General features: G+C 42.2%; 1 protein-coding gene across 1 annotated transcript in view; it reads left to right on the top strand.

Annotated features, from left to right (window-relative positions):
• Window positions 1-14,773, top strand: part of Rnmt (RNA guanine-7 methyltransferase) — a 48,778-nt gene extending 34,005 nt beyond the window's left edge. Inside the window, exons 4-9 of the mRNA XM_045767800.2 lie at window positions 3,904-4,041; window positions 7,744-7,925; window positions 9,817-9,987; window positions 10,500-10,617; window positions 11,162-11,291; window positions 14,638-14,773. Of these exons, the coding sequence (XP_045623756.1) occupies window positions 3,904-4,041; window positions 7,744-7,925; window positions 9,817-9,987; window positions 10,500-10,617; window positions 11,162-11,291; window positions 14,638-14,675 (777 nt within the window). The 3' untranslated portion in view covers window positions 14,676-14,773. The remainder of the gene's footprint in view (window positions 1-3,903; window positions 4,042-7,743; window positions 7,926-9,816; window positions 9,988-10,499; window positions 10,618-11,161; window positions 11,292-14,637) is intronic.
• The last annotated feature ends 347 nt before the right edge of the window (window positions 14,774-15,120 follow it).

Raw genomic sequence — 15,120 nt, forward strand, 5'->3', positions numbered from 1 at the left:
ATTTTAATTTTGGACGCTCATCATCACAAAATTATTTATATCTTTCCATTGTTCTGACATAAATTTTTACATTACATCTTTCATTTTGGTTCAACGTGTTCGCAGTCTAAAGGCACGCATTTTAAAACTAGTCCCATAATAATAGCACAATAAATAGAATTTTAACAAATATTTTACAATTTTGGCCAAAAACATATTTATAATCTTTCTGGTGTTTTGATATCAATTTTCGTGTTACATCTTTCATTTTGGTATCAAATTGTGTGCACTCTAAAGGCGCTCATTTTGAAACTATCCCAAAGTCGATCATATAATAAATGAATTTTATACAAATATTTTTGTACCACACATGAGCACAGTCTGATGCTCGGACACGAGAGAAAAAATCGAATGCAAGGGGCATTCGAAGACTACTATAGTGTTAGCACTACAACCCCCCCCCCCCCATCAGTTGGAAAAGGCGTGGAGCTCCCAGTCCCTTCCAGTCTTTCATATTAGTTCTGCCAGTGATGTGGATGTGGGTGTGAAGGTCCATTGTAGGGGTCCTTGGGTCTTCAGTAAGCTGTATGTCCCGCTGCTTTTAAACTAAGTCCTGGCCGTCCTTGGGCTTTGTCCTTCGGTTGCCATTTTCTCTGTTGTTCCTTGTTTTTAGTTATGCTTCATGAGTGTGAGTCCAGTTTGTGTTGTGTGGACTTAGCTCGTAGGGAACTTGGAGCTCTGTGCTCAGGGTTACCTTCCCTGAGTGCTCCCTGGTGCTGCCTCTGCACTGACAGAATTCTCTTCTCTGGTATGTTCAGGAGTTCATTCTTTTAACTGTAGGGGCCACTGGGATGGGGGCTTTGCCTTGGGTTAGTCAGGGTCTTTCTGCCCCATTGTCTAGGCCCTTGAATGAGAGCAAACATTTTGGGTGGTTGGGGCACACTGGTGGCTTATGCACTTTGCATGGCACACCGAGGTTGGCCTTCACAGCCGCATTAATTAGGCTGTGTCGGCCTGCTGTATAATATCCAGTGAGCTTGCCCAGTGCCTGGGTATACTGTTTGATTTGTCCTTCAGCTCCTGGGTTTTTAAAGGTTTTAAAAGAACAAAACCCACAACAAAACCTTGTGGGTTTTGGTGTGGGTTGGATTGGCGATAGTAGGTGGTGTTGGATTGGCGACATCTACTATTCCTCAGTCCTGTAGGGTTTGCTTTTCCCATGTGACTTCTTTCTGACCCTCCCAATAAAAATCAAGCTCATCAGGCAACTACTGTTTTACAGGTTTGTTTTATTTGTCTTCAGGGATCTCAGTTGTGTGCTCAGTTGGATACCCCAGAGTTGGCCCATTTTGTTTTTAGGGACCCAGAATTGTAGGTGTTTGTGCATTCCACCCTGATTCTATCTGTACCTCTGCTTCCTACCCCTTTGGGTATGGCATGTCTGTCTTCTGTTTTTTTCCTTGCTTTCAGCTCTGAAAGGTCGAGGGTTTCTGAGTCAAGACAGGGTTTAGCTCGTATGTGGCTCGACTGTCTCCAGGGATGGCTTCTTCCACTTTGGTGTGGAGATAGTTGAGCTTCCTTAGTTGGAGGAGCCTTAATTGGACAGCCTCCTTAGATAGATAGTTGTAGGTCCCACGATAATTTCGGGGTTTTGTTCTTTCCAGCCGACCCATTTCTCCTAAACCTCTCCTTTGGACTCTGGTTTCCTATCCTGGGTGGTGACCATGGACTTGTGCTCTGTATTATAGCCTTTATGTTTGGTTTCCAGTGCTTGGGGAAGAGTCTGATTGGGGGTTTCCCTGGACCCTGCCTGATCATTAAGTTCTCCCTAAGGATTGAGTTCTGCATAACTTGGCTTTTTGGATGCATCCTTATACCTGTTGTTTGCCTGTCAAACGTTGGGTCGACTGGAGATGCAGCATGTACTGTGCCTGGTGGAGGCGCTGTGCCACTACCATCATGCCACTGGTTCTTCCTCGGTGAATGCTTTGCGAGTTGATCTTGTTTCCTTAGATCCCTGTTTCAGGCTTCTTGTTTCTCAGGTCATCTGTAATGTCATCAAGTCCAGCCAGCTTGCTGTCTGCCCTCATGCCCATGATGTTCACAGTTAATCTGCTTTCACAGCAGTCTTTGCTGCTTCACAGCAGTCTTTGCTGCTTCACAGCAGTCTTTGCTGCTTCACAGCAGTCTTTGCTGCTTCATAGCAGTCTTTGCTGCTTCACAGCAGTCTTTGCTGGCATTTCTCGAGCTGATATTCAAACATGTGAGTTTTGACAGTTTCACAGGGTCTTGGCAGTCTGGTATTTCGTTGATGTACCCGGGTCTCATCATGCTTGTTTTACATTGTGTTGTGTCTCTAGACCAGCCAGTCTTGATTGCCTGCAATCTCCCCTCCTCCCTGGTGAGTCCTTGCTTTTCCCTTCTCTGTGGTAGTTAGCTTCAGAAAGTCACAAGGGGCTCCTCCAGAAAACAAGCTTTTAATGTTATAAAATGCCTCTTTCTAGTTGATTCCCTGTAGCTCCTTGATTCTCTTGTTCCCTTCCACATTTTCAGTTAGTGCGTGTCATCTGCACATCCGCTCCAGAACTGGTGTGGAAAAACAGGAAGGAACAGGGAGTTCTAGCCATCACACCCCATTCCTGGGGTGGGGGTTAGTGCTAACGAGGTCGCACTTGTTTTGAGAGATTCGACCATTTGTGTACGTGACAGAGGTTCATTTTGGCAGGTTTTAAGGCTTTGGTCTTCTTGATTGAACCCAGCACCAGCAGTGGTCTGTTTGGGTTTGCTGACTTTCTGGTTGCTTTCCCAGAACTTAGCCCCCCCATCACTAAGGTGGCGGAGTGTCACCTACCCCCCCCCCCTGCACCTCTGTGATGGGGGCTAGGTTCTAGCCATTGTTCCTGGTAGGCCGAACTGAACTCCACTGCTGATGCGATCTAGTAGATGGCTCTAGTAGTTGGAGCCATCTCATTAAGATAGCTTTAGGGAGCTATCAGGGCTCACCCAGAAATTGGCATTTAATTAGTACTTTCAATGCTAGATGTTTTCATCTGCTTTGCACTGATAAAAATACAGCTTACTTCATACTAAAGTAGCTAGCAGAATGTCTTGATTCATACTTATTATTATTTTGAGTAAGTAAGGCAACATGGCTGCATTACAAATGAACTTGCAATAAATGAAAGCAACAATGAATTGATTGTTCATTTTCCTTAAAATATAACATGTGTTGCAGATGATATAAATGTAGTGAAATAGGATAAAAACCCACACTTATGTATTTGTGAAATTTATGTAAAGAATTCCACCAAATTCTTTCACTCTCTCCCGAGTGCTTTATCACGATTTGAATGTGTGGTTAGGATTAGACTTGCATCTCGATGACTAATGTAAGTCTCGTCCTAACAACACACTCAGACCTTGATAAAGCACTCAGGAGAGTGCGAAAGACTTGGTGTAATTCTTTGCATAAATTCCACAAGTACATAATTGTGGGGTTTTATCCTATGCTATTATGTCTGTGAGAAGACATTACCATTACTTAATGTGGTGAAATCACAAATAAAATATGTTGTCTAGCTGTATTTGAACTTTCATTAATAAGTTTTAATAAAAAAGCTTATTTTCCATGGTATATAAGATAGTATTTTATTTAAATAATCAACATAAGTGGAAAACTTTCCATAAAATGTAAAGTGAAAGGTGTGTATTCTAACTATTGTTACATATTGTGATGCACTAGTAGGTAATACCCAGCTTGTACTAGACTAGTTCAGGGATGCCTAGAGGCATGTCTGATCTCATGAGAGTTTCTTTGTGGAACAAAATAGATCTGAAATGCTGTGTAGTCCAAAAGTAAATTTTAAATGTGTGAGGAATGCATTTCAGGGTTTTGTACATGTAATATTTGTTTAATCATTGCAGGGAAATATACGACATCTTGTATGTGCAGACATTGCAGAAACTTCCCTAGATCAGTGCAAGGAGCGACATGAGTTAAACAAGAAGAAGGGCCGCGGAAAAGGGTTTACTGCAGAATTCATTCTTGCAGACTGTACAAAGGTAAAAATATCCCCTGTGTATGTTGACATGATCTGCAGTTTCTTATTAAACAAACGTAGGTTTTCTGTGGAGAGCCCCTCTGGCTCCCTGGAGCTATTGGGCTAATATGCTATATTAGTCTGGAGCATCAGTCAATTGGAAGTCTGCCTACTGGGGACCACTCGCTAGAAACTGGTCCCCTCAGAGAGGCGCAGGGAACAATGGCCTATAGAACCCCCCCCCCCCCCGTGTTTGGGAACATTCCATGTCTGCAATCAACCGAGGTTAGGCACCCAGAAAGGTAGGCATACCAAAACAGACCCCAACTGCTAAGAAATTGCAACTGAAGATTTGAACAGATAGAACTCCCCCAAAACATGAGGAAACAAGCAAACGTCATTCACCGCTGCCGCGCCTTCAGGTATGAGCCCCGGAATGCACCGGCTACTCATACCTTCAGTTCATAGGCTGATGCACTCTGGGGCGGTCGTCAACTCCGGCCTCGATTTCTTGGCGGATTTGTGCCTTCGTGGTGTTTTTTGCTCTTTGTGGTGCGGTGGCCAGGAGTAACTTCAGTGTATGCGCTTAAGGGCTACCTTTGCTAAGCACCTGTAAGTACTACCCTTGGGTTCTAGGGTTACTTCCCATAGAGCCGTCGGGATTCCACTTCCGTAGGGGTTCCTGCTGCTTGGCATTTACCCCGCTCTTGGGGCCAGCTGAGGTTTTTTGGTCTTTGGTTTTTGGTAGGAAGTGGTGGTGGTGTTGGTTGGGGAGCAAGGTGCTGTGCTGCTCACTTACCTATGCAGCGGCCATGTTCTTGTTCCTTCTGGTGGCGCTGTGCTTTTGCGTTTTTTTTTTTATTTTATTTTTGTTTTTCTTGCTAGGAGGAGGGTATTCCTTGTTTGGTTATTTGTCCACATATGGTAAATTGGTGGCTCCCCTCTAGGCCCTCGTGCTTGTACACATCACAGGGGTCTAGTTAATAGCTCGCCCCCTTTGTTAGCCTTTGGGTTTAACCAGCTAGCAGTAACCGGCGGAGCCTCTCCAGCTTGCATTCAGGGTGGATGTCACTTCGGCCTCGTTTTGCAAGATTTCTCATGCTTTGTTTTACCTCCGGCCTGCTCATGCGCAGCCTGAGCCATCTTGGTCCTTGGACCTGGTGCTCACTTTTCTCTCTCCTTCACAGTTTGTTATGGCCCCCTTCAGTTCAAGATTATTTTTCCAAGGCTCTTTTTCTTTTGGCATTGGCCTCTTGGGGGGTTGGATGCTGGCCTTCATGGCCACCATCCAACTTTTTCTTCAGGAAGAAAGAAGGCTTTTTCTGGAAGGCTTCATGGCCTTCCTTCGGCGCAGGGGTTCCTGCTCTTTCATTCCTGGTGGTCGGTTTGTTCGTTTGCAGTCATCTCCTTTTCTGGTGAAGAATGAGACTGCTGGTTTCCAGAGGGGTCTTTGGGTTGTTGATGCTTGGTTGGTTCGGCCGGGGATGCATCATGTTTTGTGTCCATTTGCGGCTCTTCGCTGTTGCTTGCGCGCCACAAGGGACGTGGCAAGAGACGCACTTTGAGTTGACCCAGTTCCCTTCTTCCCTGTTCAAGGGCGCAGGTCTCCCAGTTCGTCCGCAGGATTATTTGGTCCAGCCAGCCTGCAGTCTATCCCCATGCCCATGACGTTTGTGAGTTTGCGGCTTTGGCTGCTGTTTTTGGTAATATGTCTTGGGCTGACATTCAGTCACGGGGTTTTTGGAGGTCGAACAGGGTCCTGGCCACACGGTACCTCGTTAATGTGCCTGGCCCTTCTCGGGCGTGTGTAGCTTTGGGTCGCAGGTTGCAGCCAGTTGTCTCGACTTTGAATTCAGGAGCGAGTGGCAGCCGCCTTCCGGGTAAGTCCCTTTTGTTTTGTCTTGTCATTGGGTAAGTAGCTCCGGGAAGCTGCAGCTCCCCTCAGAAAACCAGCGTTGAATGTAATGAAACGCTATTTTCTGGGTGAGACCTAGAGGCTCCGTGGCAACCCTCCCTCCCTCCGATCAGCGGTTTTTCGTGTGTTTTGACATCCAGCCTCAGAATTGGTGTGTGGTTAGGCGGTGTGGGGGTCTGGGTCTCCCCCTTTTTCCTCCTGGGGAGGGGGTGGTTGTGCAGACAGCGGCAGGGTGACGTCATGCTCGTTTGCTAGTTTTCATTTGGGGAGTTCTGTCCACTAGTTCGGCTTTCAGTAACAATGTTAACCAGAATAGGGGTTTGTTTTGGGGCGCTTAGCTTTGTGGGTGCCTGTCCCAGTCGATGGCAGACATAGAATGCTTCCAACCACACAAGGGGGGGGGGTTACTATTGGCCATTGCTCCTCGTGCCTCTCTGAAGGGGGCTAGGTTCTAATTCTTGGTCCCCGGTAGGCCTAGAACTCCATGCACTTTGACTGATGCCAAAGTTTAATATATCCATATCAGCCTGGATAGCTCCGGGGAACCTCTGGGTCTCACCCAGAAAATGGCATTTCATTACATTTAATGCTGGTTTTTTAACATTGTTAATAAAGACATAAAGTACAGAGAAGCTGCAATATAATGTACTCTTGGAAAGCTAGATAGCATAGTGATATATAATAACAATACTGGTATTGCAAAAATAGGGAAATAAATTGCCAGCCCTACTTGCTATGCCTACAAACAGGCATTGGTTTAGACCTTCCTGGGAAAAAAAAAAAAGTTGCATGTAAGCATGAAAAATAATAAACTGTAGAATGTGAGGAATCTCTTTAAGTATAAGTTTCCTGCGCTTTAGTAGAGCAGGCTAAGTTAGCTGTATCTGCCAGTCTTGTCCTCAACACAAATATACCTGTTGATTGTGGCAATAATATGGGAAATTTTGTCTAGAAATGTGTGCCCGTGTTATTGATATGGGAGTCACTAATAGAAAACCACCTGCATGGGAAGTCATCACTGCTATCATGTGAGCCCTCTCAGATTTTGATGTATTTTCAGGGGATATTGTAGCTACTTTATGATGGATGGCTGGATTGCTTTTGGGCCGTAGATTGGCTGATTGGAATGCTGAAGCTGTGAGAGATCTAGTTAGTGGTGCAGTGTGAAAAACTGGAATGGTGTAGCCATGCTAAGTTACCTAGTTAATTTGGTAAGATTTGCTTTACCAGGTGGTGAGATGGTGAGGAGGAGAGGGATAAGGTTTGTAGAGTGGTACTCACCTAATTGTGCTTGTGGGGGTTGAGCTTTGGCTCTTTGGTCCTGCCTCTCAACTGTCAATCAACTGGTGTACAGATTCCTGAGCCTACTGGGCTCTATCATATGTACATTTGAAACTGTGTATGGAGTCAGCCTCCACCACATCACTTCCTAATGCATTCCATTTATTAACTACTCTGACACTGAAAAAATTCTTTCTTACATCTCTGTGACTCGGGTGGATGTATGTATACTGAGGCTTCCAAGACTGATGTGAAAGGTGGCTAGTTACCACTATGGTCCATCAAGAGAAAGGTTAAGGACTTTTTCTATCATAGATTTTGGTACGTAACAGTAATCAACTAGTTTGGGGCTGTTGTGGGAGGGTGGACACCTCAGAAACTAGGGTAACCTGGGGAGGGACAAGCATTTCTGAAGGCAAAGGATATCATAAGTATTGGTGTCTTGAGAACCTCTCATTCATCCTCTCAGGTCATGTGTCCATATATAAATATAATTTTATTTTAATTTAATTTCTTTCTTTTTTTCAGAAAAGAATAAAACCCCTTTTGGAGAATCCGAACAAGCAAGTGGACCTCGTGTCTTGCCAGTTTGCTTTCCACTACTGCTTTGAAAGCCTCAATCAAGCAGAAACTATGCTTCGCAATGTCTCGGAAAATCTAAAAAAAGGTGGTTACTTTGTTGCCACAATTCCCAATGCATATGAAATTATGTAAGTTGCACTGTTTCTTTTGTTTTACCGAGATAAATAAAGGTATAAAGGTATATAGTTTGGTACTGTCAATAACTTATTCCACTGTGTTTATGTTGTTTTTAAAGTTATGTATTACAGCAATCACCAAATTCAAGAATATACTGTTTCATACCCAACCTAGAATTAAAGTTTTTTTTTTTGGGGGGGGGGGGTTTATCACTAAATTTTCAGCTTTTTCTTTTAGCAAATAGTATGATTTGTGTTTGAGCATATTTGACCAAACCAAGAATATATAAATGATGATTGTGTGCATATAATTGTGCACACAATCACATGCACATTCACATGTTTACTTATTCATCCTGATGACCCAGGGGCAACAAAATTCAATTGCAGTATAGTATTTTGTCATGATATCTCTTGAACATGTGCAGTCACTCTGAACTTTGTTTTGAAGCCCTCACTACCCAGCCGAGCCGGTCGACCGAGCGGACAGCACGCTGGACTTGTGGTCCTGTGGTCCTGGGTTCGATCCCAGGGGCCGGCGAGAAACAATGGTCAGAGTTTCTTTCACCCTATGCCCCTGTTACCTAGCAGTAAAATAGGTACCTGGGTGTTAGTCAACTGTCACGGGCTGCTTCCTGAGGGTGAAGGCCTGGTCGAGGACCGGGCCGCTGTGACACTAAAGCCCCGAAATCATCTCAAGATAATCCATGATTAGTGTCATTCTTTTAACTATGAACTGCGTGCACCACTGGTGGCCAGCCATAGGCTACAGTGTTGTGATATTGTTGGAAAACAGCAACATCAAATCCCTCTTGCTTTGAAGTGTTCTGTATATTTGTGTCACATCATCTTCCACCAGTGCTTCATTTTATTCACAAAATATATGATTTGCTTTACTAGGTTTTTTATGTCAGATACAGCACTAGTTCTACTGGTATTTTGTATCTATAACTATTGAATTCCATGAGTTTGGACCTGAGACTGAGTGCATGAGCATGTTAATTTTTCTTTCAAAATCTGTATAGTGTTGATGTCAGTTATATTTTCAGAGGTTTAGATATCATTCATAAAGAAGCTGTTCGGATCTTCCACATGCTCTTTGTGGAAGAGCATGTGGAAGGGGAAGGGGGGAAGGGTTGCTGAACATGTCCTCATATTGATTTTTTAGGATTTCACCAATTACTTTGTCATCCTCTGTGTATGAGCCTTGGCTTGTAAGAATAGCTCCAACACTGATAAAAGTTGTTTATTGTCTTTGCATAGGTGAAGAAATATTTTTTATTTTTTTGTTATCTCTTGTGTGGATTTCTGTTCTAATTGCATTTCTTTGATCTGATATAATTGCTTCAGTATGTTTTATTTGTTCAGTCTCCCTGTTAAAATTATTCTTTCTTTGTAGGGTATGGTTGTGGCTGTTTAAGCATTTTGATTATTTTGTTTTATTTTTTTGTAATGCTGTCTGCATTCTCTTTCTATGCTGGTCCTCTTTCTGGATTTCTGCAAAGGAACATATTTCAGACAGACTTCATATACAAAGGATATCAGTATGCATAGTTCTATTCCTTGTGTAGGATTTTTATTGCTTAGAGCATCAACAAAATACTACAAGGGATTTTTATGTGCTGTGATTTTTGTCCCAAACAAAAATCGCACACAATGTCTGGGTTAACCAGACATTTTGGCCACACTCAACAATTGGCTTACTTTCTTATGGTGGTGGCCTGCTTTCTTTTAAAACAATGGTTAGTGGCGGTTTGTTTATTTCTTTCGTTGGTGCCATAAGAGCAATGTCGCTGCATGGTCAAGATAATATATTCAATTTTACATGATTCTTATAAAAGTTTAATTTATGGCAAGATGATGATAAGCTATATACTGTATATAAAGGTATATTTAATTTCAGAACCAGACTGAAATCCAGTAGGGGAAGAAGTTTTGGAAATGAAGTTTACCAAATAGAATTTCCTGAAGATAGACCAGAAAATCCACCACTATTTGGTGACCGCTACAACTTCTTCCTAGAGGGAGCTGTGAACTGCCCGGAATTCCTTGTCCACCCTCCAACTCTTGAAAAGTTAGTTGCCACCAATTCTTTGTATTTCATGAGCACGTGTATGATTTATATATGGATTCTCAAATCAGTGTCTTGTGCAGTATCCTGCAGAGAGACCAGATTACAACCCATCCTCCGAATTGACAGTACGTTTTAATACTAAGTGTACTGTAATAAGTACATTTCCTGACATCATACATAGTACATAATTGCACTTATGGGGCTGTTACATTTACCTCCCCATTTAATTCTCCTCGTTTTCTGTTAAGATACTCAGAATTTTAGAATGAAGTTTTTAAGCTCGGTTGCGCCACTTGTCAGTGGCGCACCGCCATATCCCGTGTTATGTCGGGTGGCACAGTGCAGTGGTTAATGCTGAATAATGGAAGGCAGCAACCAGTTTATTTTATTTATATAAATATTAAAATAAAGTTTGTGAAACATACATTGTTATTGATAGTGCAATGATGTTTTGTATAATATAATGTACCCTTCTGTTGTTATAAATCAATAAATTTAAATGATTTTTGCAGGTTGGCCAAAAAATGGGGTCTTCAGCAGCTGTGGAGTCGAGATTTTGCTACTGTATATAATGATGCTTTAAAGGACCAGGAATGTCAGCATCTGTTGAATGTTATGAAAGCTCTCGAGGCATGTCTTTATTATTTGTTGTTTTGTATTTTAAAAGACTTCATTGCTCAATGTACTGCCATGTAATACTACATTTATAAAATATTCTTAGTAATTTGTTTCCACCAGCATTTCTATTACATAACACTTTACTTTAGACTTAAGAATAAACTAGACACACAAGAATGTGTGTGTGTGCATACTGGCCTAGAATGTCGACCTGCTGTGAGTGTAGCAGGTCCTGACCAGAGGCCAGAAGGATCTTGTAGTGACCAACCAAGTGGGATACCTCACAAGTATTGAGCTTTTAAGTCTTGGTATAACAAAATAATTTAACCAAGATGAGAGAAACCTCATACTCCTTGATATATTTTAATGTGTATTATTAGGTTTGATTAGAAACTGACAGCCTAATTAATATTACAGTTCAGCACTTTTTGGATCGTCATTCAAAGGTTGGGCTGTAGTGCTGAAAAAAGTTTTGCATGCAGTTTAGGAGAGGATTAGATTTTAAAGGAAATTCTACATAAACATGTTCTTAAATTTTTTCACTTTTTGTCAACAGAATTTTCCTGATGAAGTTGAACAAGTAACAGAAACAGATGGTGAATACAAACATGCTCGGGAATACTTGTCCAGTAAAAGTGGTGTCGAGCTCGTCAGGACTCTCTCCAAATCAGAATGGGAGGCAATGTGTAAGTTTACCAGTGTACTTCTGACAGTGTTTATATTTCACATCCAGATGAATAATAATCAATCAGGATGGTTTGCAAAACTTCTCTCCTGCTGGTTTTCTCCATATTATTCAGTATTAATCAGTAGCACAATATTTTACAATACCTAATTGATTTTATAAGCTATATAGTGCAAGTCCCTGTTTGGTATTTAAAGAGGTACGCATTAAATGTTAAATGTGTAAATCAACAGTGATTGTGTCATTTTTGGGAAAACAAAATAAAACAACAACAAATCTAATTCATGTCATTAACTTGGTTGGGTACTGTACAGTACAGTATTAGCAAAAACAAATTCTATGGATGATCCCCTTTGGTAGCTCCCTGAATCTATTTCACTGAGATTGTTCCATTCTAATGGGTCACATCAGTTACAGGAGTTTAGTTTAGCCTGGACCTGACAGCTCAGTGGACAGCGCTTTGGATTCATAGTCCTGAGGTTCCGGGTTCGATCCCCGGCGGAGGCGGAAACAAATGGGCAGAGTTTTTTTTCACTCGGATGCCCCTGTTCACCTAGCAGTAAATAGGTACCTGGGAGTTAGACAGCTGCTATGGGCTGCTTCCTGGGGATGTGTAACAAAAAGAAGGCCTGGTTGAGGACTGGGCCACAGGGATGCTAAGCCCCAAAACCATCTCAAGATAACCTAAAGATAGCCTACAAGATACCAGAGCCAGAACATGGCTCCCCTCACAGAGGCAGAGGGGGTGAGCGACAATCTGCCACCCTATCAAGAAAGTTCACGGAAAACAAAGCATCAAAACTGTAAACAATTCAAAGGAAACAATTGGTTCAATCAAAACTAGATTGACCCTTATAAAGGTATCATTAGCTGCCACCAGGCACCCCAGGCCCCTGCCCACGGCCAGAATTCCTTACTCATTTCTATTACTCATATGGTAGTGTCAAGTGTAGTTCTCTGGGCCCTTCAGTTTGAACCTGACCTGTCTTTTTACCAGGTTAGTGCTGGTCATTGTGGCCCTGGCTAGGTATCTTTGTTTGTTGGCCTACCTTGACAATCGGCATGTTTGGGTTCCCAGTTCCAGGTTGGCAGGATTTTAGCTGGCCAAAGATCTGGTTATTTTCCATCTTGCTGGGTTCAGGTTCCTGGTGGAAGTCCCAGTTGTTCTGTCCCAGGTTCAGACAAGGCTAGCCTCACTTGGGAATCTTATTCGGTGCCTCTTGTCCCTGTCTCAGGCGCCTTTGGTCTCCCTAGAGGAAAGCTTCATGGTCTTCTCCAGCAGTGTGCATTCTGCTACTTTGGCCCTGATGAATGAATTGTTTATCTACAGCTCCCTTTTCTAGCGAAGAATGAGTTTGCTAGCTTCCAGAGGAATCCCTTTAGCAATTTATGCTTGTTCTGGCTGGGGTGTATCATTTGTTGTCTCAAGTGGTGTCACTTTATTGTTATCTGGGGGCCACTGGTTGTTTCTAGTTGTAGTGTGAGCATTTCCTTGACCCCCACCTCTCTTAACCCTTAGGGAGCGGTTGTCGTCATATGTTGATTTATGGGTGTTATGTGGTTATCATATAACGATTATCAACTGTGAGTGCACGTTGGCAGCTTACGCCTTTGCTTCAGTCTATTCTCTCACCCCATATAGTGTCAATTAGGCTGTATGTCATTATCCAGAGCCCAACACCAATGAATATTATGTTCATATCCTTTTTTGCTACTACTACCTTTCTTTATACTGGTTGTAATGGAGTATACCAGGTAAACCAGTCAACTGAAACATTATCATGTCTTATGTGAATTATGTGATGTATCAAGTTACTCAACACAACACGATGTCATCTAGCCAGCCTGTGGTCTACCCTCAGGCCCACGATAAGCAAGTATGTTGTATTGGCAGAAGTATTCTCCAGCATGTTCTGGGCTGATATTTGGGCTCAGATGTTTTGGCAGCCTAACAGGGTGCTTGTGACCTAGTATTTGGATAATGTTCCTGGTCCCAGTCAGTGTTGTGTTGCTATGAGCCATGATTCTCAGTCAGGGGGGTTTCTTCTTTGTCTTAGTACCTGTTGCCTCTCCTCCCAGGTAAGACCCGTGTTTTCTTTCTCTGTGGTTATCTATCTTAAGGCAACCACCAAGGGGCTTCCCAAGAAACACAGCATTGAATATCATGAAATGGCTCTTCCTTATAGTCAGGATGGTTGGCTGTGGGCAGGATCTGAGGCTGCCTGCTGGCAGTTATGTACTAATTTTATAGGGTTTAACTAGTTTGGGTAGACTAATTGCTTTGTTTGAATCATCTGAAGAGTTGTTTGGCAGTTTAAATGCTTAATTTTCTGTGAAAGTTACAGTTGTATGTAATGCCTTGCTAACCTCTGGATGCTTTTCCATTGGAGTGGTTGATTGTCACTCACTCCCTGCACCTCTGTGAAGGGGTCAGGGGCCCCAGTAGGCCAATCAGAACCCCTGCAACTGGTGTGACCCATTAGAATCTTGGGGAAATAGCTTCAAGAGTGCAACTGGGGCTCTTTCAGAGAGAGGCGTTTCATTACATTCAATGCTTGGTTATCCTCTGAATGAAGCAGATACCATATATATTTGCATTAATAAAAATATGGATTAGAAATATGAAAAGTTTTAATAAAAATAGTTGGGTGAAAAACTCAATGTCTAGAATCTTGAAAATAAGATATTTTATTAAAATGTCTACATTGTCAGGTTCTTTTTTTTTACATGTACAGTTTAAATAGAGACTGCTCGCATCCAAAAGAGGGCATGAGGATGTTTTGTCATAAAAGTTTGGATTAGAACAACTGAGAAGAAATGTACCACACAAGGCATGGCATGGTCATTCAATCTGGAAATAAGTTGTGTGGGGGAAGGGATGAGGAGCTGGCTGGTTAAATCAATTTTGGAAGTACTTGTTTGTCATCTTGAAGCAGCCTGGCCTCTAAAGTTGTCACGCCATAAAAATGATGTTCTGAATTGCCCTGACCTAACTGATGGATCCACGAATAGAAATTTATAACTCCGTCAGTTTAGCAAGTCACTGTGTTCACATGTTTTGACGTTGGGAATTTTTATATAAAAATAGGATGTGTTATTCGAGAGAACAGGTTGTGTAGCATGTCAAACTCTGGCCAGCAGAGAAACCTTTGTGAGCAGTGCAAGATTTGTGGTGTTTGAGAATTAAACTCTTAGTAAAATGCAGAAGAGGGTAGTTAGATGATGGTAGTTTACTGATAACACTGACGGGGTTTGCCAGTTTTGTGTCCAATTTTATTTAAAAAAAATTAATGTACATTTATTAAAATTTTAAAATAGATATTGAGATCATATTTTTATTCCCTCAGGTCTGTATCGTGCCTGCATCTTCAAGAAGGTCAACTGAAGCACAGGAAGCTGTGCTAAATTGCAGGGGGATTCTTTTTGTTAAGGAATCTTGATTAATAAATATGTAAGTTTCACAGAATAAAGTACTGTACTGTATATGTTTTTTTATATATATATATATACATATCTTAACTTTTATGGTTTATATTATGAAAAATCGTTACAAATTACCTAAAGTGTCCATCCTCTTTACACCTGTCTCATGACGAACTTATTACCTGTACATAAGCGGCAAACTTACTCCTCCAAGCCAAATCCAGAATCCCTTGGGAAGTAGAACGTGAGAAGTGCTCTGCAGGTCCAGGGCACTTGTTGGATGGCAGTCATCATCCAAGTGACCGCCTCAAGAAAAAAATTAATCCAGGACAGTCGTCTGGAACGAGGGGCAAGGAAGAACCATTTCAGTCGTGAAGGCCACGCAGGAACCTGAGGCCCAGAAAGAT

The sequence above is a fragment of the Procambarus clarkii genome, chromosome 91 (genome assembly GCF_040958095.1).
Source record: "Procambarus clarkii isolate CNS0578487 chromosome 91, FALCON_Pclarkii_2.0, whole genome shotgun sequence".
NCBI lineage: Eukaryota > Metazoa > Arthropoda > Malacostraca > Decapoda > Cambaridae > Procambarus > Procambarus clarkii.